Consider the following 24,730-nt stretch of genomic DNA (forward strand, 5'->3'; position numbering starts at 1 on the left):
TAATACTTAAAATCAATTTTGTAAAAAAATTAAGCAATTAAATTTCTTTAAATATAAATGTAAAATAACTTTCAATGATCTATCTCAATAATGGGTTAGGTTTTAAAAAATTTCTGAAATCTGCCCGAACTGGGTTTGTGTCACATTGGCTTTAATCGATGACAGACAAAAAGAAATATAGTTTAATATGTTTATCTGCAATGTATCTGTTTGCAAATTTAAAATTCCTTCACTTAATTCTGGAATTTTTACCCATAGATTATGAAAACCTAATGCATTTAAATAAATGAAATTTGAGTAAGGCAAGTTTTAATTAATGTAACTTGATTCTCGCATTAATATTTCAAACTGTCATGGCCTAAAAACAATTTTCTTTTACTGTCCTTGATGTGAAACAGTGTCCTTCTAACAAACTATTATATCCTTTACAAACAAAAATTATATTTTAGAATTAAAATTAATGTAGATTAATATATTTTCAGATGGAAGGTGGTGATATTGAAATATTGTTAACTAAAACTCAAAAAGTCTATTATCGTGCTATGATTAAATTTAGTAGAAGATCACCCAGTGTTCTTGTTGAACCTCCTACGGATAAATTTTCTCAGTTTTTTTATATAATTTCTACAAGCTGGTGGTAAGTATTTTTTTTTTATTAATTATATGCATTAACTAAAAGCTATATTGAAAATTAACAGATTTTTTTAAAAAAATCACTGATGTATATTAAATATTGCTATAAATTTCAAATGTGTGATCAAAAACGATCTAAAGCCTGTAATTCAATAATATAATATATTGTATCTGAAGAGTGTCTATCTTTACAAATAATATTCATTTGCAATGAAATGAACATCCTAATATTAAAATTCTTAATAATTTTATTTAATTAGAGGAAATGACCCATTTTTGATACAAATGATTCTTTAGTTGAGTTTTACTATTATTATTTTTGCTATTTAAAGAATTGTGAATACAGGATCCAGTGTGACCAAAGATTAATCATACATCTTATCATGGTGCATATTACGTGAAATCAAATCAAATATCCTCCCACATCAGTAGTAGGTGGACTCCATTGGATTCAATACGTACCAGTTTGACATAGTGGGAAAACAGACAATATCTTTACTATTTGATCCTAATTTAAAATTGTGATCTCCCCAATACAGCCTCAAAATAAGTTATTAATTTAACTAAATTAAACTTGGGCTAACTAATTAAAAATTTAATAACTATTAGCAGTTAACATTTTTCCACTCCCATTATGTCTAAATTAAATTTCCATTTCCTTAACAATCAAATTTTTCTATAAAATCATAATTTTTTTCAACTTGAATTTTTTTCAATTTTTAGTAGCAGAAAAGCTTTTTGATTCTTAGAGAAAATTGTTGATTCAAAAAAAAATTAATTAGTTAAAAAATACATTGGACTTCTTTTATTCATTAAATTCACTCCAATATAAAAATCTCATTGTTAAACTAAATATTTGTTTTTAAAATTTTATGAATCAACTAAAATATTATTTTTAATTGAATTAAACTCAATGAAGTAGCATTTAGCAGCATGCAAATGTTGTTGCTATATCCAGAAAAAAACATTTCTTAAAATTTGAATTTTTCTGAACTATTTTCAGAAAAATTCAAATTTTAAGAAATGTTTTTTTCTGGATATAGCATTAGAAAAACTAATTTTTTTTGTAAAAAAAATCTTACTTCAATCTCAAATCTCACTTTTTGAGCTTCATAAATTTTCAGCAAAGAGAGCTCAAAATATAATGTTTCAGTATTATAAAATAATGCCAATCAATAAATCAAGGAGATAATTTTTGCTTTCTTTTTGGAGAAAAAGCAGAAATTAATTTCCCTGTATTGTTTGTCATCTTCATATTGTTAAAATAAATTTCAAAGGAAAAAGAATCATTAAAAGTTAACGTAATTTATTTTTTATATATGTTCAAAATCAGATTTCTTATATTTAATAGATTATGATGTACAAAAGGCAAAAAGTTTGTTGGGATTTTATTTTCATTTTAAAGATATGGTGAATTTAATACTAGTTCAGTTATTTGTAAATTCACAAAACATGTATTTTCTTTATTTTAATTATGGCATTTTTTTATTTTCAGAAATTATAGTAAAAATAAATTTAGTTGGCTTTTTTTAAATCATATTATACAATTAAAATCTAATAAAACTCAATGCAAAATTGAAGCAACTACAAAATAACTGATCCTTTATTAATATTAATTCTTAAATTATATTTTGGATTATGAATCTTGTTTTTCTTTAATAAAGTTCACGCCATATGGCACACCAGTTATTATTTTATTAGTTATCTAGCTATCTTTGGCAATCAACTAGATCATCAGGAATACTGGTTGTTTTAAATTACAATTAGTATATTTGTGTGTAACATTTTTTTTCCCCCTTTGAAAAATATAGATAAGATTGTGTAAGTATCAGATTGCGACAGACATCAAAGTCATGTTATTTTATTAGTCTAATTCTTATTCTGCTCATTGTATGTTGAACCATCCCAATAGAGTCAATTTCTTTGACATCTAAGTGCTTTTCAAACATAATTTTGATAACTTTTACTTCACTTTTTTATTCCTTGTGTAAATCACACGGATAATCATCTTTAATTTTCAACAGTTGAAGAAAATCACACATTGAAATATTTGACAAAACAACAAAAATGATTTGAATTTCAGTTCAATAGTGAAATCTTGTGCTGAAAATTATGCAAAAAAAAAAAAATGTATTTGTCTAAGTTTAGAAAAAAAAATTACAAGACAATTAAATTGGTATCACTAGAAAGAAAAAATTTTTAAGCTATACAAAACTTTTTTTTTTTTTTTTGCAAAAAATATTTGTGGAAGTTATCATTTTAAAATGCAAAATCTGATTTAATTTTTAGTTTATTAAAATTATAAGAAAAATTGATTCATTTCCACTTTTTATAATATATTTGCATCAAATTTGGTTGTTCTAGGTCCAAACAATTTGCTAAACACACATTCTTCTTTATTATTAGTAGAAATATTTTATTAAATACCATGGGCAATGACGGGTCATCCTTACATGACAATAACTGATTACAATTTAAATATTATTTTGGCTCTCAAGTTTGCAATAAATGGGCGATTACTAATATCCATATGACACATTTAATCAGAAATATTTAAGATATAAGATGACATACTGAAAATACATCATGCTGCTTCTAATGTGTAAAATCTATAATACTGAGTTTTTAATACTGCTTTGAATTTTCCCTTAGGTTTAGACTGATTATCTTTGTTGTCATATGTGCAAATGCTACAGTTGTTGCTATACAATTTCAAGCTAAACTTGAATTTATTGCACATATTCGCAAAATTTGGGAAGCTGTATTTACTTCTATATATATCATAGAATTCCTGATAAAAATAATTGGACTCAGAAAATATTATTTTAAAGAATACTGGAATACTTTTAGTCTTGTCATTTTAATTTTAGACATAATTGGTAAGTTTATATTTAATAATTCTTTTTAACTGATATCCATTATTGTTTCATTTAATTTTAAAATTAATTCCAAAAGCATTCTAAATGGAATTTATATTTTTAATTAGAATTCTACTTTTATAGTATTTAGATTGAAATTAGTATCCACTGAATTCAATGAAATTCTAATTTAAGGCCTGAAAACATAAGAACTATAAAGTAACAAAACAAAATATTTCTCTTAAAATTTGTCTCTTTCAGATCAGTTGTCTTGCCTTCCAACCAATGTACAATAGCTCAATTCAATAAGACAGAATAATTACCTTTTCAGTAACTTGAATTATAAATAATATTACTATATTTGTGCTGTTTTTAATAACAAAATAGTACCAAATATGTAATTAATTTTGAAATTTCATTAAAATAAACAAAATACAATAAAATTAAATAGAATTAATGAACAAAACTGTAAAATTTCATTATTTTTACTGAAGTTGAATAAATTCTGTAAAATATGATGAGGCACATACATCTTGTAGGATCTAAAATAACCCCAACAGAATGCGATCTATGAAAATGTGATCGATTTTAGCTTATCTTTCTAAATAGGAACAATAGATAAACCTAAGAGCAGAGTTCATCTTATCATGATTGCAAATACCTCCTAGTATAGTAGAAAAAACATAACTTATTCTAGGACAAGACAGATTTATAAGATATATATAGAGAGAGAGACAGATATATATAGAGAGAGAGACAGATATATATATATATATATATATATATATATATATATATATATATATATATATATTGACAAAAAGCATTGAAATGTGAATTTATTAATTCTTTTTAAATAATTTTTCAATTAATTTATTCAGCTTAAAAATAACTTATTATAAATATATGATCCAATTAAGTTTACTTATAACTTTAAAATTAAATCTTTCTCATGCCTCTTAATTTCAAAGATAAAGCACATTTACTTAATAATTATCATGAAAATCCCATTTCAAAAACATAAAACTTGAAGTGAGGTTCTCTTATAATTTTTCTCCAACTGAAAATTTATTCTGATCCATACCACTTAGCACAGTTTAATTAATAGTTTTAGTAATGGCCATGGCTTTAACTTATCTAAAATACTTTTTGGAAATATCCACTATACTCTTATATAAATAACAATAATTCCAAATTTAAAGAAGAAAAAAATTCTGAATTATAACTATTACAACTCATTTAAATGATTGCTACACCTTCAGTCAACTTATAATTTTATGTATATAATATGTACATTATTTCTAAAAGTTTGAATATAGAATTTATTGGCAATAAAATTAAAATATTCTTTTAAAAGACCTAGAATAGAAAAATATGATGCTTTGTACTTATCAATGGGAAAATTTCTTACCAGAAATAAGCAAAATTAATGTAAGAAAGTAATTTTAGCAGTTGGCTGTATAAAGATTTTATTATGTAACTCGAATAAACAATAATAAGATTTAAAATTAAAGACAGAAAGAAAATTAGGTAAAATTAAATAATTTTTACTGGTTTAAATTCAGTTTGCAATTTACAAAGAAATCAATTATCAAAATATAATTTTCAAAATTAAATATTTTGATAACATTATTTAGAATTCAATTTTAGTTGCATAATGCAATTCATCAATTATGCAGAGTATTATTATTCACTTCTCCCTGTTGTGATATTCTTTTTTATTTCAGGTGAGATAGTTCAGCAAGTACTAAGAACCTCAGCTAATTTGCTCTCTTTTGTTTATGCATTCCGAATTTTGCAGGTCTTTCATTTATTACATTTAGCAGACTTTTTTACTGATCTTCGACTCCTCACATATGCAATTGCAGGTTCATTCACCTCACTTTTGCATTTAAGTGTATTGATGTGTCTAGTAATTTTCATTTATTCCATTCTCGGTATGTCACTTTTTGGACATATAAAACACCATTTTTTTATTGATGATTTTGTAAATTTTGAGACTTTGATAAACAGTGCAATTCTTCTTTTTCGTCTTTCTACTGCTGAGGATTGGGATTCGGTTTATAGAGAGCTGACAGTTGAATATCCATTCTGTGATCCAGATAAAATCCCCAAGGAATGTGGAAATAAAGTAAAATCAATTAAATCTATTAAAATGATTATTCTATTAATCAATTATTCTATTTAAAAAATTTAACTTATTTTTTAAACAAAATTTGCAAAATTATATTATTTTAATTTGATGAACAAAATTTTTAATGCTGTATCAGTTTTATTTATTTATGCATTTGACTGCCAAGTGAATAAAAAAAAAGTACATTCAATTATTTTTGCACAATTTTACATGAATCTAAACAGTAATCTATCGAATTTTATGAAATGCCATATATTAGGTATTTCTTTGATTAAACATTATACTTTTTTTGTAGGATAAATTAATTTGTAAAAATGCAATTTATAGCTAAATATAGGATATTGCTGTTATGTGTTTTTGAAAGTAATTTTAAAATTTTTATTTTTTCAAGTATATTAAATAAATATTCTTAATAATTTAATCTTATCTATATATAATATTTTGACTTTGCTTTTTTTATTAAATCACATCCCATGAAAGTTAAAATTATATTTCTAATTATATTTAATTAGATAAAAATTAAAAATCAAAATAGCTACATTTGTACAAATACAATTACTAGTTTGGTTTGGTTTGTGGTTTTATCAACACAAGAGCCATTCTTTGACCATACAATAATTAAAGAGATAAAAAAATTTTAAAAATATGTCAAATCATGTATGTTTCATGTATTATAAATAAACAGGAAAAATGTTCAGGTGTATTTAGATTTTAAAAGGGGTTTTATTAATAAACTAATTTTTTATTTACATTTTTAAGATGGATTCTTAAACAAAATTGTTCTCAATTTCTTTTCGCAGGTTATTACTTCCTTTTATCTCTTAACCTACATTTTCTTGACAAATCATGTTATTACAAATATATTTGTTGCTGTCATTTTGGATAATTATAAAGAAGCTATTGCTGAAGAAAAATTTGTATTTAAAGAGGACAACCTTATAAGCTTTTACAAAGACTGGAAGCAGTATGATCCTACAGCAACACAGTTCATTCCATATGAAAAATTATCTGCTTTCCTAGATGGATTAAATACTGAATTGAGAGTAGCTAAGCCCAATCAAGTCGCACTTGTATTCATGGACTTACCAATAGCACTTGGCAACAAAGTACATTGTTTGGATGTATTAAAGGTATTTTATTATTTTATCTAAATTTTAGAAGTTTAAAAACTTTTTTATTTGGATTTTATTTCTAATTAAAGATTTTATACTTGTATTTTAGTAAAGGTTTTACTCAAGTATTATGTCACTAAACTTAAAGATTATGAAATTGAATTTTTCATATCAAGCACAATTTGAGAATAGTAAAAATAATGTAATTGTTTTTATTATGAATGAAATTAGAGTATTTATTTAGGGTATTATGAAAGTTAAGTTTGAAACTGTTGAAGATACAGAAGAATTTCGCAAAGTTAGTGAAAGGATGCAACTAGAATATGAAAAGATGTTTCCTGAATTAAAAGGGTCTCGTTTTGTTGAAACAACAATGAACCTAAAAAGAATGGATCGAGCTGCAAGAATAATTCAAAATCGACTCAAAGAATATAAGGAAATAAAGGAGCTGAAGCAAATGTATTCAAAGTAAGAATTAATCGAATTAAGTAGAAATTTTTGGAAAATATTAAGTTCAAAATTATTAAAAGCAATAAAGAATTTTTAAAAAATTAAAATATGATTTAAATCCAATTTTTTATTAATCAAAAAAGAGAAATGTCAATTTTTTTTGTGTAATGCATTTTATTACATATTACTAAGTTCTTTCTGTTTCTTTTTAATTTAGAGACAGTTTAAAATATTTGTTTTAAAAATTTTAAATAAATTAAGGAAAAAATTTTAAATGGTTTTTATTTTTAGTTTACATAAATCATTTGTGGAATTTCAGTCATTCCTTTTCACATTATGCAAAACATTTCAATTATACAAGTATGGTATTTGAATACTATTTTTTGTATTAAAATATCACTTGTAAATGACATGGTTTCTACTTTTCAACAAATTAATTTTTTTTAAACCTTATTTAAAACAAAAACCATTTTAAAATCTTAGTTTGAGATTCATTCTTTATTTTTTTTTTTTTTCATTTATGTCTAAATTTGACAGCAAAGCATATATTATTTTATATACTTTAAGTAAAATCTTGCCACTTTATAAATAAAACAGTTATTTATAATTTGGAAGAATTTTCAGACTCTAATAAAATTGGAAGCAATTATTTCTGTTTATTTAAATTGTTTTCATGATTATTAAATTTTTTAGATTAAAAATCTTTACCTGTAAACCATATTTTTGACACATGTTGAATTATATATAAATATTTAAAAATCCTAAATAAGCACAATATATAAAAATATCTTTGCAAATTATCAAATCGATGTGATTTTTAATACATTAGGAATTATTTTGATCATCCTGTAATTATAGCCATTCCAGTAATAAATTAGGCACAAAGTATGTAATAATGACATCAACACCTAAAAAAAATAGGATATAAATCAATAAATCATTTATCAATAAAATAATTATTTAATAATTAATGTTTTTATTTCAGCATTTACAATTCATAAAGTCTCAACAAAAATACTTCATGTTTATGGTAAGATTTCTGCTTTCAGTATTTGATTAAAACTTCATTTGTCATTACATTTATTTCTAAGAGATTATTAAATGTGTTTCAACAAAATTAACTATATGTAAACAATTTTACTTATGTGATTACAAATCATTTCGGACTGTGTTTTTTTCTCCAGTTTATTAACTGTCGAACAAAATTTATTTTTAAGAAACATAACCAGAATTTATTTGTTTGTTATTAGCGTATGCTTTAAATTCATTAAAAATACTCATCTGTTTTCAAACTCCTTGTCTTGGTTTCTTTGTAAATACTTTTCCATGTTTTCAAAATCATCAATAAATGCCCACACACACTCACATAGCTATTAAAGTTTATGACGTGTATGTATGTATCTCCTTCTAAACAATTTGGCCAAATTCAACTAAACTTTGCACAATTATTAATTTAAGACAAAAAAGAGAATATTGTCAAATTTTCAAAAACAAAAAATTTAAGTGGAATTTTGTTATTTGCAGAGCAAATCCCACAAGAAATAGTTCTCACCATCATAAAGTCACAATTTTACCAATATCAATTTCTTTTGATTTTTATTATTTTTTATTTAATAAATAATTGAATACATTTGATTTAATATACTGAAATAAGGAAATTTAAAAATATTTTAATGCTAAGCAATGATGAAATTTTGAACTTAACTTCATTTTTAAATTTCTTATATACAACAAGAAAATATTGTAATAAAAAAAATTTAGATATTTTAAATGACTCTCCATGCTTTAGATCCCCATTTGCCTGAAAAACACATTTTTTAAACTATGCCTCTCTATCAAGATAATTCAAAATGCTTTCAGCAAGATGTATCAAATTTTATCTACAATTTTTAGATCAAATCTTGGAACAAAATCAATTCAAGGGAAGTCTGCAGTCTGAGGAACACGTTATTCATCAAGCTCTTTGCATTTTGAAAAAATTTCATGCAAAAATTTAAAACTTAGAATATACCTATATCAAATTTTGGAACAAATTCATTGGGCCATATGTAGCCATGCATGTAAACACAATACAAAACCAGTAAATAAAATTTGATATACAATTTTATCCTCTAAAGCAGTGTTTCCCAAAGTGTGGTACACATACTCCCAGGGTTACAGTAAGAGCTTGATGGGGGTACAATTAAGGCGAAAGTCAACCCCCGGAAAATCACGCGACTCTGTCCAAAATGAAAGAAGGTCCAATCATCTGTGGTTCACTGTCCCTCCCCACTTGACCAAAATCGGAGAAACCTTTGATTTTTACCACGGACAGGGTTAAGTACTCCCCGTCGCTTTGGCTTAATTGTTTGCAGCAGTGGTTAAATGGAAGTGCCTGTTTAGTCTTATAAAGTCTGGTTACACCGGATTTTGGTGCACTGCACCGTGCTTTTTACAAAAGTGGAGAAGGGGGAAAATTAGTCATTCTTTGCCTTGCTGGTTAATCACAGGTTTAATCATGTGATATTACAGCTGAACTACAGAACGTTCTAGATGAAAGCGTGAAAACTGTTAACTACATTAAAAGCCATCCTTTGAATGCACGACTTTTTTCACAAATATGTGAAGAAATGGGAAGTAGTCATACCCAGCTTCTTTTTTATACTGATGTTCGTTGCGTATCTCGAGGAACGATTCTGAATAGATTGTTTGAACTTAGACATGAACTTCAATGTTTTCTTAATGATAGATTTGAGTTGAGAAATTGTTTACATGACTGGAAATAGCTTTGTAAACTATCGTATTTAGCAGATATATTCTCTGTTTTAAATTGCCTCAACTTATCGTTACAAGGCAAAGAAATTTCATTGTTTCATGTTCAAGTGAACGCTGCCATCGCAAAACTAAATTTATGGCAAAAGAGAGTTGGTAGTGGAGAAGTAGACTCATTTCCCTCTCTTCATGAGTTTATAACAAGTTCTATTACTAAAATTGATGCTGATACTCTGAAATACAAAACACAGCATTTGGAGAGTTAGCAAGTGGCCTTGAGAAACTATTTCCCTGATTTAAACAAAAATATTGAATGGATAAGAGATCTATTTAACATTGACTTAACATCCATGCTAGAAGATTTGATGCATGCAGAAGAAGAGTAATTGTTGTAATTGGCTTCAGACGTATTTTTGAAAATTAAACATAGGGAGAGTCCTTTAACATTGTTCAGGTTACAAATATAAAATATGCATCCGGTCTTATCAGAAAAACATCTTGCCTTTTCCAACTTCATATTTATGTAAAGTTGCTTTTTCAGCATATGTAGAGATTGAGTTATAAAAAAAAAAAAAAAAAAAAAACAGACTCTCAACACAAACAATTTTGTCTTTCTCATTGATCCAAATAAATGTTACTGACAATATAACTTTTATTCATATTTTATTATGAATAATTTTATTTCTCTTTTCTTATTATTTTGTGTATGTCACAAAAAAAGAAAAAAATAAATATATTTTTGATTGTTATTAAAATACATTTTTTTTTTGAAGAGGGGTATTCAGCATTACGAAAATTATAAAAGGGGAGGGGGACACATATGTCAAAAGTTTGGGAAACACTGCTCTAAAGCATTGACTTTTGCCAAATTTTCAACTAAATCAATCCAACGGATAAATGCCTTTTTTTTTATGCACCAATTTATTCTGAAAAAGTAAATCTATTGCCGAATAAATCTGCACAAAATATAAATAGAAAAACTGATTATATATAATAGAAACAACTAATAATAGTTTTAAAACGATTGATTGAAGAAAATAAAGTAAAGAATAAATAAAAATTTATTTACAGTGGATAAGTGATCTGTAATAATGTAAAGCATGTATTACTGTGTAATAATACATTTAAACAGCTGCCAATTTTGCCAATCTGTGACAAAGCAAATCTGATAGGCGGTGGCTAATGGAATGGTCTTAGAGGAAAAGATTTATTTGAACTCCCCAAATCGAAACTGACACAAGCTTAACAAATATTATAAAAATTATCTTTTGTATCAGATTTTTTTCAGTAAATTCAGTATAAACATGTAAAATTAATCTCATAAATGCATTCCTCTACTTTATATCTTATAATAGATATAATCTCATTGTGTTTGTTTTACTCATTGCTTTCAATGTATGGGCAATTGTGTCGCACACTGGAGCTTCTTGCTTTGTCTCCCTTTCTACCGTCAGCATCACCATTAAATAAATATAAATGTGTAAATTATAATTTCTATACAAATGATTTTTCATGATATAGCAAATAAAAAATATAATGAAAAAATCAAAAGTATGAAAGCAAAAAAAAAATTCTACATGAAATTACTATATTTCATTTTTGCTTAATGTAATGTTTGTAAGTAAAATTTAACTTAATGTTATTTTTCCCCCTTCCAAAACTTTTCTTTATTGGTCTGAGAAAGAAACATTTGTGTATCGGCACATTGGGATCCTATTAAATTTTTATGATTTTTTTTGCAACAATATTTGAGCCATAAATTTTTCAATAATAAAAAAGATAAATGATGTGAAAATCACATCTCGGAAACACTGTGTATTTTATATCATTTGTTTATAAACAGCAAAATTAACCACTGGATTGCAAAGCAAGACTCAACCACTATTCAGTTCAAATAAAAGCTAAAATGATATACTATAGTTTGTGTATTTTCTGTAGGTGGTTCAAGGTTACATTTTCTACCGCATTACTGGTATCAAACAACCAATAACGAGGTAGAAAATATGACCTTGAATAGCCAAAAGAAAATTCACAGACTATAGTTAACTTTTAAATTCCAATATTGAGCTCAGATTTATAATTGTATGATGACTAGAACTATCAAAGGATCTCTAGATTTTTATTTCAATAACTCTTAACTCCTAATTATCACTTACTACAAATATACATATTATAAACTTCCTAACTCGATGAACTCCAGAAATTTATAAGTGAAATTATTGTTATTCTTTAAAACAAGATTTTTTTTAAATTACAAAATTTTAACTTTAAATCAATTGACCCCATATTATCGAATATAAATTTTAGATGTACAGACAGATGTTGCATTTCATTTAATATTTAAAATCCATTATTGTAGTAAACTTATGTTTGCTTTTTCAAACAAAATATTAAAGTTTTACTCTAGTTGTTTGTTATCTAAGCTGATAATAAACAAATATATGGATTAATAAAAAAATGTCTAGTGGTAAATTGTTAAATTTTTATTTCTTTAAAAGAGTCCATGCTGTTTTAAAGAATCAAATTCATTATCATTTTTTCATTTTGTATAGAAACAACAATCCACAATAAAAATAAATAGTAATATTAATGTGTAAAAATATACAAGAATAATTTAGAAAACTCGTAATATATATATCCATGAAATTTTGGAGTTAAAACTTTATAACCCTAGATAACATCCTGATTAAACAAATAAGTTCTGCACTCAAAGCAACAGAAATTTTACTTCTTTCCCTATTTAATGGGAAGGGGTTGCAAATCTATGGTAGCTCTAAATATGATAAAGGATACTTGCTTCTAAATACTCTGTAAATATGACCAAAAAGTTTTGAAAAAGATTGTACAATCTATCAGTTTAATACAGCTTGTAATTTATTCATATGAATATTTCTAAAAACTATAAAAGATGTTTTTGCTGAGAAAATAAAATCTTGTAAATACGAGAAAAAAAATATCATAGACTTAAATGGGTATGCAAAAATAAGTTTAAAAATTCTTGCTTTAGATTAATTTTATTAAACTATTCATTAAACCTTAACTACTGATTATTTATAAAAATATTATATTCTTTATTGTAAAAAAAATTATTTATTTATTTATTTTTTCATAACACAAAATTAAAAATGTTATTTTATAAGATCAATTAATATTACCTGCACGCCTCATTGATGTGAGACTTTCTAAAGCAGCATCTTTCAACAAAAAAACACCAGCTTTAGCAGCATGAATAAGCATGGCATACTCGCCAGATACCTGGTACATGAATAGTGGATACTCTGAGTGCTATAAGAAACAAATAAACATTATGAAATCCTAATAATTGAGTAATATTTTATATCACTTTTCTATGAAACAAACTAATAAAGTAAAAAAACTAGTCATAAAATATTTTGCTTTGTTTCTTTGAAATTAATCTTAAATGAAATTAAAATCCAATTTTCAAAGAACCTCGTGTTTTTTTAATTTTTCAAATAAATGATGTTGTGATATTTCAGTTTTTAAATTCAAGAGATTAAAGTTGTACGAACTCAAAACTTCCCTTTTGATTCAAATAAATAAAATATGACTTCATTTAGAACATCAAGGAGCTAAATTAATATTTTATCCTTTATTGTATGGTCAATATGATTATTTAGTTATTGCTAACAATGACCAGTAATTATTAATAGTAATTTAACTTTTAATTAAAGTTTGTATAGGTTCCATTGCTGTAGATTTAGCTGATAAATTTGGTATTAAAAAATCGTTATAATAAAAATATACTAATAATTTCTACATACCTTTACATTCATTTAAACTTTAGCATTCTTTATTATTTAGATGCCTTAGACAATCAACTAGTTTGCCACAAATATTGTTTAATATCAATTAAATCTTTTTATCTATAAATGATATGTTTGATTCTCTCGACAAAATGTTTTCAAATATCAAATTGTAATAGAAATTTAAGTCTTGTTATTTTATATGATCTGCTTATTATTCTAGTGTATTCAAGTTATATTCTAGTTATGCCTAGTTCCTTTTATATTTTCACTGAAATTATTTCTAAATGTAATGTTTTAAAAGTTCAAAGGCTATAAGAAGAAACAAAACTGGCTTTATAGTTGCTTTTCTAATACACATTCTTTTCAACTGTTGAAATTTACTGGATTTTTTATGTTGTTTGAGTCGGGTATATATCATCATTATACTTATTATGCTTTCAAACAAACAAACAAAAAAAAACTGCATAAAGAGTAAGAATTCTACTTTAAACATAAAATAATTAAAATATTTGTAGAAAATTACCTTCCTTTTAACTTCATTTGCTATATCTAAATAAGCAAGACCAGGCTTCACCATAATCATGTCAGCTCCTTCTTGAATGTCACGCGACTTCAAATATATAATGAAATATATAGAATATATATAGTAAAATTTTAATTTGCATATATATATAGTTAACTATCTGCTACTGAATTTTTATATATATAATATTTTTATATAAATATTAAAATTGTGCAAATTTTGGATTTTTCTTTTCAAATCTTATCATGAAATATCGAAATCATTAATTTAAAACCTGCGCAATTTTCGCAATGATACCAATTTTTTCTCTTAGTCATGAATCAAAATAACTTTGACAAATCATATAATATTTTTTAATTCTATTATTTTAAGGTGTTACTTATTAGCAAAAGATATTTTGATCTATATTTTTTTAAATCATTCATTTTTAAATTTAATTTCAGCCTTTGAAACCCAATTATTTTAAAGGAATCATTCTAAGAAACTGGTTTATTTAGCTTTTTCAAAACACTAAAATGAAACACAGTTAATTGTGATATTTATATTTAAAAAAATGCTTGAAAAAAATAGATCAATAATTATAAATCAATTACATTGTCAAATGAAAATTACCATGATAAAAGAAATACTTACAAATTCCTTTAGTTTTAAATGAAAAAGTTACATATAGTGACCAGAAAGAGAAAAAAAAAATTATTCAAATAGCAATATTTAGTTTTTAGTAGCATTATGCTTGGAACCTTAAATACATATTACTATATTTGAGTATCAAATTTAAAATTTCTCAAGGAAAGAATATTTTTCTTTGCAGAATACTGTAATTTTTCTCTCACATAAACCATAATGAAATCCTAGAATTTTCAAAAATATTTATCATTGTGTGTTAATTTGCAGAAAAAGTTATTCAAAATTCAATAAACAAACTGTTAGAGGATGTAAGAAACAGAAAAAAGCAAGGATCATATGAGAATAAGAATATGAAAACTGGAAAAGCATACAGTAGGCACCTTCTTCGGCAATTTAATTAAATTTCAGTGCTAATCAATTTCAAATTCACACTACTTCTGAAGGAAATACAATTATTTATTAGTAAAATGGCAAACATGTATCTTATGTATTGAGTAGGAGACAGCAATGGATGTGTTGTGGCAAGATTTTACGAGAAACAGTCTGAAAGAAACACTTGCAATATCTAAAAATATTTGCAAATTTGAACGAAGACATTTGTTTGAGAGAGAATGAAAAGTTTATGAGAATGTAAGCTATTCTGTGGCAATCAGCACAATGCACTTATTAGAAACATTCCCATTACAAGAGGTAAAATAGGATGAAATGCTTCATAAATTAATGTGTTTCATCAGTAAAACATGCATAACTGAAAATTGTAAAAATTTATAACAGATTTGTATGTCATTCAAGCTCATTTTTATCATTTACTATCTTTCCTAATATTTTCAATCGCTTTTTATATTAGATAAAACAATAAGAACTCTCCATATTTCAAACATTTGAGAAGAACTCAAAATTTAAAAGCATATCATGCAAGAGAATAATCACATATGCAATATTGGGTAATTGAATAGTTTTGTAAAGAAATTGAATTGCATGAATAAAATATTTTCTTATGCTTATTTTAGAACACATTGTGAAACATCATTTGGAAGAAGGAAAATATTCTTGATTTTATTGATAGAAAACCTTGTGTACCTAAAGGATTTAAAGAATACCATGCAGAAAATAGTTATCAAAAGATTTTTTTACTTACAAATATGTTTTAGCAATAAATTCTAACGGTCTATGAAAAGAGAATCGAAAGGGTAAAAAAAGTTGGCTAAAATACACAATATTGCTGGATAGGAATCTGGATAAAAAAGGAAGATTTATATCCAATGATACGTATTTCCATACATTTCAAAAATATAAACGAAATATATGCAAGATACCGAACAAACAGTGCACCCCCCAAAACGGTAGAACAAGCAATTATTTTCTTAAATGCATGATGTATACCACCTATTACAAATTAGAGGCACCCTATATTATATATTACTATAAAAATATACCACAGCTCTCAATGCTAGCCCTTTACTGCCAGGAGGAAGCTGATACTGTCGTCTGTCTCCAAAGGCTGGAGCTGAATCAGCAGCATCTCTGAAAATCGAAATTTATGTTATATTAATTGCATTTTTAGTAAGGTTTTCATTTCTAAAATTTAAATTCAAAAAGTTATATTTTTACCTTATGATTATTATATACATAACAGAATAAATAATCAAAATCTAGCATATGAAACTGGCAATAGTGCAAAACACCTTAGTAAAGTCCAAGCAATCAAATAAAAGGTTTGCCTCGGCTTTAATTCCTTTACTATTCATATAAGTCAACTCTGTTATATTAACAAAATTTATGTTTGAGAAGTTTTAACAGTATGTGTAACTATCTATATTTATGAAAGAAATAATGTCTTCTAAGGTTTAAAAAAATTACAGACATTAAAATTAGATGAGTTCTGAAAGCAATCATTACAAATCATCACAAGCCATGTCACGATTAAGATGAGATAGCAGGAAAAAAAAAATGAATAGGCTAGCTCTTATTTCATTCTTATTTTGATACATATATAAATTAATTTAAGTGCTATTTATTTTATCAATGTTTGTCTCCCTATGTCTAAAGTATAGTTTGCATTTCATGCAGTTATTTGTTATTTCATATTATTATTCTATGTAATTTCAGAATTCATTATTTTGTCAAAAAAATATCCATTTGATTTAAATTTCTTTTTAAAAAAAACCTAAATATTGTCTAATAGAAAATGGTAAAAACAATTTTAAAGAAATGTGATTTTATGACATGTATGCAATATTTTTAAGATTTATTTTTGCCCAACAGAACAATATTTTTTTCAATTAATTATTTGCCTAAATTTTAGAAAGGTTTAGATTTATTTTAACATTTTATTTTCCTTAAATATGCTTCTCTGTTTATATATATATAATATTCAACCTACAGAATTACTGCTGAAAGATTTGCTTTAAATAATTTTAAAGAGTATGAAATATTTTTTTACTTTTCAATTATCTCCAAATATAAAACAGTGCAATAAAATATTCAATTACCTAAAAGGACCATAAAACTTTGAAGCAAATTTTGCAGCATAACTTAAAACAGAAACAGTACTTCCATAACCTGAAGAATGTAGCAAATCCTTTATGGCTTTTACTCTGCCATCCATCATATCAGAAGGAGCCACAACATGACAACCTTAAGCAAGATTTAAGTTATATTATTAGTTATGGCAGTTATATTTTAGACATTTAAAATTTCTGTACAATACATAACGCAAACTATATATATGTGTTTATTTGTTTGAACCTTATACAACACCACATTCCGTGACGAATTCAAACGAAATCTGGCATCCATATTCCTTAACACCTAGAAGGATTAACTGCATGATTAAAAAATTAAAAGCACCAGAAAAACACATTTTGTAGAAAATAGTTCCCATTTATCGAATAATTTTAAAAGAATTAATTCAAAATTTCATTTAAAAAAACAAATAATGACAATTTATTTAACTGTAAATTGCGAAAATTAACAACAATGAATTTAATGAATTCTGAATTCTGTATATATATATATATATATATATATATAAAATACTAAATAAGCTGCAACAATATCCTTTCCTTTTGCAGTTACTTATAGCAAAATCAAATATTTGTAAACAAATAGCCAAATAATAATTTCTTTTAAATTCAATTTCAACAAAAGAATAAGGTTTAACTTTAAAATGATTTGTAGAATTTACCAGATCTTGCATATCCTAAGGCTACTTGTGCTATTCTCTTCAAACTGGCTTCATTATCAATAACTCCATCTTCTGTGAGTATACCTGAAAGAAGGTAATAAAAAAACAAAAAACTATCAACATTTTCTTCTACAACAAAACTTTTAATTTAGAATCAGAAATATATTAAAAGTATAAATGAACATCAACAAAAAGAAAACTACAGTACTAAATTTCCAAATGTAAGCCAAGAATGCCGTTTTTTTTCTTCACAAATTTACTAAAAATTCAAAACTCATATATATTAAGCCGAAATAGAAATTTAAAAAAAATCTGCATCTTCAAAATATACTACCATCAGATAAAATATATGGAATGTTCTCCAATCAAGTCACTATAAAGTAAAAATGCCAGAAGACAATCATGATAATTTTAAGTCTAGTAACTCCATCTCAAGTGACAAGCTTTTCCATTTATTTGCTGTCTTGTATACAATCTGTTATATTTGAACTACTCTTATTTTCTGTGCCATTTTATTTATTTATTGCTTGTTTGAAAGATGACCAGGAAGAGAAATTCCTATAGAGATAATTTCAAACTACAAGTGATCCCATTTGTGGAAAATTCTGATAGCATGATTGCTCAGTATTTCTCCATGTAAATCTTCCATCTAACAAAACAAGCGAGCAATAATAAACAATTTGAAAATAAAACATTTCTTTTTTACAAAAAAGAACATTTCATCTCATTTAAAATTAACTTTCATTATATATAAATTTTACAAAATATAAACTATAAAAATAAAATTGTCAAGATTTACCGATTTACTGTTTATGCTCAGCTAATGAAAATGTACTTACCTACCTTTTTTGAATGATAAGTGGCTCCAAATATAACTAGCTTTGGGCAAAGTTCCAAAAATTTTTGGCTTATACACGAAAATATATGGTAAGTGAAAATTCGTATCACTATTGTCATTTTTCAACAAGTCAAATATCCCAATTAATATTTTTCTATACAAATAAAAAAATTTAAGATTTGCATTAACACATTCTTTTTCTTATTCTCTTCTCCAGTAACATTTGCATTGCATGATATATATTATTTTGATTAACAGAATAATATTAAAATTTTCTTTAAAACAGGAAGTAAGGAAGTTTCAATATAAGAAAAATTCTAACAGGAATGTAGTTATAACAAATATATCATTCTCCATTAAAAATGTTACTTTTTTTTATAAGTACATATTGCATTATAATATTGTTCATTTTAATATTCTGAGACAACCACTTTTTGATGGTTTTATCTCCCTAAGGGATGACACATGAAAGGATGTGCGCTACTTCCGGAATTTATTTTATTGTTAAATGTAAAATTTCCTCACCCCTATTTTGCCGAATTAAACTCATCCTAATGCATACAAAAAAGCACAGAGGTTTTAAAATACATTGCCAAACAATACATACTTTTTTTTTTACTGAGCACATCAATGGCAGAAGATAAATAAGAAAAAATATTAATTACACGATTTGAAATATCTGAACCTCAAATATATATTTTTTAAATAAGAAAAAAAATGCATTGCCTTGTCAATACAATATATTACAACTAGCTATAATAAAAAACATATGAAATTATTATTTTATTAATATTAAAATACTGCCTTTTTAAAAAAATAATATAAAAAAATTCATCAGAAGTGCTGTCAAACCAAACTCTTCCATTGTAATACATCAAACAGAAAGTTTATAAATAGCAATATACTGGGGGTTTTTTCAACATGTGCACTTTAAAAATTTCAAAATTCCGAAGATTCATCATATAGATTGTGAACAGATTGGAATAATCTTCGTATAGATTCTGAATAAACAGAATTAGATGTTAGCTTTTCGTAAATGAATCCACTTTTTTTTTCTTTTGTTCATTTTCTACTTTGCGTTGAAAGTAAAGAGCTTATTTAATACTCAATAGCTTTTGTTCAGATTTTGAATAGCTTGAATTTCATTGAGAATTTATATGAAGGCTCATAATTTTATAATCATATTAATAACAAGTATAATTAATTCTTTTCATCTTCAATTAATAGCATCACATTCTTCAAACTTCCACATCATAAGAACATGAGGATCTTTCAACCAGAATGTCAAATTCATAATGTACCATACAACTGACTAATATATAGTATCAAAATATAGTATTATATTTTCAGCGCAAATCTGATATGAAAACAGATATCTAAAAAATATCTATACAATATGTAAAAAAGGAATTCAATCCAAATGTTCAGATTTATCATTTTGATGAGAAACAAATTATTCAAACAAAACAAATTATTCCATGCATTTAAAATTAAAAATAAAATCAAAATACGAAAATGGCAGCTACCTTCAACCTAATTTATTATCTATGAAAAAATATCAACATAAAATTACTAAAGCATACCACAGTGACCATGATCAGTATATCCACAAAGGCACACATCGCATGCAATCAGCAAATCAGGATAAGTTTTTCTTAACAGTGCTATAGCAGGCAAAACTGGATTTTTAATTGTATCCGCAACACATGCTTTTGCATCCTATGAAAATAAAAGATAATTCATTTAAAACAATCAATATAGAATTTCCTGTATATACTGAAAATGTATCTGATAAAATTTGTACTAATCTGTAAGAATCAAGCAAGAATTGTTTCTTAAAAACAATATTATATAAATGCAATTTTAATATTGTATTTGAACTTAAAATTTGTACTTAAAAGCTACTGCCTTCACCTGTTCAAAAAATTAAATGCACTTCAAATACAAAAGTCATTTCAAATAAATGTATAGTCGAAGGATTGATCCTGTCTTTAGTTCACAGGAGGAATTAAAAAGAAAAATTACAATACTACGAAAGACAGTGCGCAACTAGACAATTATTCCTGGACAACTATATTTTTAATCGTACAATGATGTTACAAAACTTAGGAATTCAAAAGGAAGGTTCACATATATAATAAACAGAATAAGTGTAAATCTGTTAAAATAACTTCTGATGCATATCACAATACGATGATGAAAAATACTTTGCTGTAGAAATCATGAATTTCAAACTGTGCATAAGAGATTTAATAGAAATTAAATAATCAATATTTAAGCAAAACCAGTTGATCATCAAAAATGACTAGAATGAAATAAAAAAATAACTTCTGGTCTTGTTTTTAATAACCAACAAATAAAAATAGACAGTACCAAATCTCTATTATATGCTAAGAAAAAAATTTAGTAAGTTGAACAATTGGCAAAAATTATATTTTAATGAATTAATATATTTACAAAATATGTTAATAAGTATTATAGCAATGCTACAAAAAGATTGTTTTTTATAAGTTAATAAAATTTACTCAAAGCAGTGTTAAAAAAATCGATGTAATTGTTTTGTTAGTGCATAATGCATTAAACTAAACATTTAAAAGTATTCTGACTATAACCTTAAGTATTATAAGTCTGAAATTCGAGTTATGACTAAAAACGTTGGTGGCATGATACTATGGTGTTGAAAAATTTTATAACAGTCAGAGAGCAAAAATATAATTAATATATTTACTTTTACAAATACATTTTTTTGATAAATCCATTTTTAGGTGATATAGTTCATAGAGAAGCACATATTACTGATGGTAAAACAAAACCATTAAGTTGCTTTGCTTGAAAGCCTGATATGTGAATAATTCTAAAATTTCTAAACTGGGTAGAAAAAATTTAATAAAAGAAAAAAAGAAATTTGAATCATTTTATTTCTCTAGAGTTAAAATAATAGAATAGATCATGTTAACATAAAGAGAAATTATTTTCATACTATGATTGATTCATAAATATGCATTCATTAATGTGTAATCAACAAATAAATCATGCCAAATAATTCTAATTAAACATGAATTTAGAATGGACTCGTAAGAAAATTTGCAGTAATGAAAAAAAATTGCTAATTCCTGAGTTCCTTACACAGAATTTTGGCTATAGTATTAATAATTAAATCTATTTCTCATTAAATAAAAAAATGTAAAAGTAAAATTTTTCACCATACAAAATAAGAATAAAAAGGAAATTTTCTATGGAGAAATGCATACTTCTGACAACATATTCTTTAAATAATGAATAGAAGTTTTTAAAACACAGAATTTTTTTTAATTGATGTTTTTGATGTCAATAGATTTATCTTTCATTTTGTTAAATATGAAATCAAGAATTTTTATTTAACATAGAGGATCAAAATAAATCTGTTATTTAAGAGCATTAATTTGCCTTGTCAGAATGATTATTATCTTTTCGATGAACAGTTCAGATACAAGATGATGCCTGAAACTATTTCGGATATGGAACCCTTGATAAGTTCATTTACATTTAATATAAATAACACATACTCATTCAGGTGATTCTTTTTGTAACTTTCCCCCTTTTTCCAAAAAATTGGAGTTTTAAGCATCAGTTACTATAGTTTATAGGTAAATATAGCACTGCTAATGAAACTTTATTGTTATTCACCACTATTATGAAATCAATTATTCTTTATGATTACAAAATATGCACTTTTCTTTTAAATCATCTTTAACTGAAGGCAAGTGTAACTGTTTGTGCAAAATATCATTTTTTTTAATGGATTGATTTTTTAGTCATGATTAATAAATTTTGCTAAAAACAGAAGCATTATATGCCAATGATAACTCTACATTTGCATACTAAGGTAGGTGTACTTAGGAAATCTCTGTTGCAGCAGGAAATTTATTTAGCAAACTATCTGGCAGTAATTGATTGAAAAGAAAAATACCAAAAATAACAAATAGAATTATAGTACTTAGAATTATAAGTTAAATATTATATTAAAAGGAAGATAAAATTATGTAAATTAATTTGAAATATTTTTTTTAATTAAACTTACCTTTAATGAAGAATCTATAACACCAAACAATAATACTGAAGTTAACCCTCTTTCTACCAAAGGTTTCAGAGCAGTAATTAGCTTATTTTCCCCATATCTAAACACACCAGGCATGCTAGGTATTTCTTGTTCCCCATCAACATCAGATCTATATAAATAAATAATTTCATTACAAAAAATTTCTAAAGCATATAAATAATTAATTCAACAATAGATAAGTATTAATAGATAGATAAAATAATAAATCAATATAATTTTATAATTTATTTGGGCAGTTATTTCTCAAATGAGTTATATAAATTATTTTGAAGATAATAATACAATTTGTAAAAAAAATGAAATAAGTATAGTAAGATTTATTCAACAAAATAAAATTTATTTTTAATTTAGATAATTTGAATACAAAATAATTTATTCTAAATTATAATTCATTAGATAAGTCTCTGAGTGTATGAACATATTTTTGAACGCACAACATTCAAATGAATTTCCAAATTTCATAAGTATTAAATATTAAATGAAATAATTTTTGAGATTAAAGCAAATTATGTGCTACATGAGACAGTTTTATCTTATATAATTTCCATTAAAATAAATAATGCATCTAAATGAAAAATATGATTTAAGTATTATTTTCAAAATAACATACCCACATTGATTAATAATGAACTACTTTGAATTTAAAATGTTACAGTTATTTTTTTAGCATAAAGCAGAAATGACAGCATTTAAATAACTTATTTGAAAATAATAGAGTTTTCAAATGATTGTAAGAAGACACTTTTTTTTTTTTTCTTAATGGCAAAATTTAATAATGAAAGCTAGACATATAAATGGTAGATTAAAATTTTTCAACCAAAAGAGCTGAAAAACAAAGAGGAAAAACAAAACTTTGATTTTCAAATGCCAATATATTAATTTCGGGCATAAATCAAGCACCACATTTTAAATTCATATAAAATAGTAATAAATGCCATTTTATGTTAAAGTAATTCAAATGTTGCAAATTTTTAATATATAGCATTCAGCTTCAAAAGTAAAAACAATATTAATAATGACATCCATTCACCCTTACATAATAAATACTGGATACATTAAGTTTGATGGGGATAAAATCGTCGAAGATTCTTGATATTTTCTTATTACCGGATGAAAAAACCCGCTATGTAATTTATTTTCCATGTTTATGTTATCTTCCATGTTACTTAATTTAATTATTCTGAGTCTTTAACAATTTTTGGAAAATAGTTCCAATCTTATGCAGTTATCAGATACTGAATTATCTGTCAGAAATTGGTTCCAGAAAAACTTGTTTATTTATTTTATCTTTGGCCACCTGTAGCTCAATGAGAAGTGTCGGTCTTACCACTAATAGAAATGCATAATCCACGAATTTTTTGGAATAAAAAATAATTTTGCTATTTTTATTTTAAAATATTTGTTATTTCAATCATATTATTAATTAAAAATTATTTATTAGTATTAAATATAAAATTTATTAATTGTAATTAATGCTTAATTTACTAATTTAAGTAATTTATCTATTTTAGCTTACTTTTTAAATTTGATTTTTATTTTTCAAAACTATTTATGTAATTTATTTGTTGGAGTAAAGCATTCTCTGAAAAAGTTGAATTAAAATAAATTCAGCTTTAATTCAACTATTTCTTTAAAAAATTTTATAAAGTTCTAAGTTCTACTAATAGATGGCGCCAGCAGAGTGAACAGAATGAATGCCATCAAAAAGTCATGTCACAGGTAATTAAAAATGATCTTTATGGAATATTGCA

General features: G+C 24.9%; 3 protein-coding genes across 3 annotated transcripts in view; 2 read left to right on the forward strand and 1 right to left on the reverse strand.

Annotated features, from left to right (window-relative positions):
• Positions 1-5,227, forward strand: part of LOC129972905 (sodium channel protein type 1 subunit alpha-like) — a 38,284-nt gene extending 33,057 nt beyond the window's left edge. Inside the window, exons 15-17 of the mRNA XM_056087219.1 lie at positions 483-637; positions 3,286-3,394; positions 5,219-5,227. Of these exons, the coding sequence (XP_055943194.1) occupies positions 483-637; positions 3,286-3,394; positions 5,219-5,227 (273 nt within the window). The remainder of the gene's footprint in view (positions 1-482; positions 638-3,285; positions 3,395-5,218) is intronic.
• Positions 5,191-8,325, forward strand: LOC129962340 (sodium channel protein 1 brain-like). Its single transcript, XM_056076090.1, has 4 exons — positions 5,191-5,622; positions 6,426-6,755; positions 6,982-7,205; positions 8,173-8,325. Exons 1-4 carry the CDS (start codon positions 5,395-5,397, stop codon positions 8,186-8,188), a joined length of 798 nt encoding a protein of 265 aa, XP_055932065.1. The 5' UTR covers positions 5,191-5,394; the 3' UTR covers positions 8,189-8,325.
• Positions 7,453-24,283, reverse strand: LOC129962332 (delta-aminolevulinic acid dehydratase-like). Its single transcript, XM_056076079.1, has 9 exons — positions 24,016-24,283; positions 22,941-23,088; positions 20,464-20,599; positions 18,043-18,126; positions 17,348-17,492; positions 16,292-16,379; positions 14,229-14,315; positions 13,094-13,223; positions 7,453-8,095 (listed from the first exon to the last, which is right to left on the reverse strand). Exons 1-9 carry the CDS (start codon positions 24,138-24,140, stop codon positions 8,040-8,042), a joined length of 999 nt encoding a protein of 332 aa, XP_055932054.1. The 5' UTR covers positions 24,141-24,283; the 3' UTR covers positions 7,453-8,039.
• Positions 24,284-24,730: the final 447 nt, after the last annotated feature.

This window comes from Argiope bruennichi, chromosome 1 (assembly GCF_947563725.1).
Source record: "Argiope bruennichi chromosome 1, qqArgBrue1.1, whole genome shotgun sequence".
NCBI classification, from domain to species: Eukaryota; Metazoa; Arthropoda; class Arachnida; order Araneae; family Araneidae; genus Argiope; species Argiope bruennichi.

Bases quoted from the DNA above. Each gene is read 5' to 3' on its own strand.
- LOC129962340 (XM_056076090.1), top strand. From the start codon at position 5,395: ATGTGTCTAGTAATTTTCATTTATTCCATTCTCGGTATGTCACTTTTT. The intron at 5,623-6,425 runs GTAAAATCAATT...TTCTTTTCGCAG, and splicing joins CCAAGGAATGTGGAAATAAA to GTTATTACTTCCTTTTATCT. The intron at 6,756-6,981 runs GTATTTTATTAT...GTATTTATTTAG, and splicing joins ATTGTTTGGATGTATTAAAG to GGTATTATGAAAGTTAAGTT.
- LOC129962332 (XM_056076079.1), bottom strand. From the start codon at position 24,140: ATGGAAGATAACATAAACATGGAAAATAAATTACATAGCGGGTTTTTT. The intron at 20,600-22,940 runs GTAAGTTTAATT...TTATTTTCATAG, and splicing joins TTATAGATTCTTCATTAAAG to GATGCAAAAGCATGTGTTGC. The intron at 16,380-17,347 runs GTAATTGAATAT...TTCGATTTTCAG, and splicing joins AAGTTTTATGGTCCTTTTAG to AGATGCTGCTGATTCAGCTC.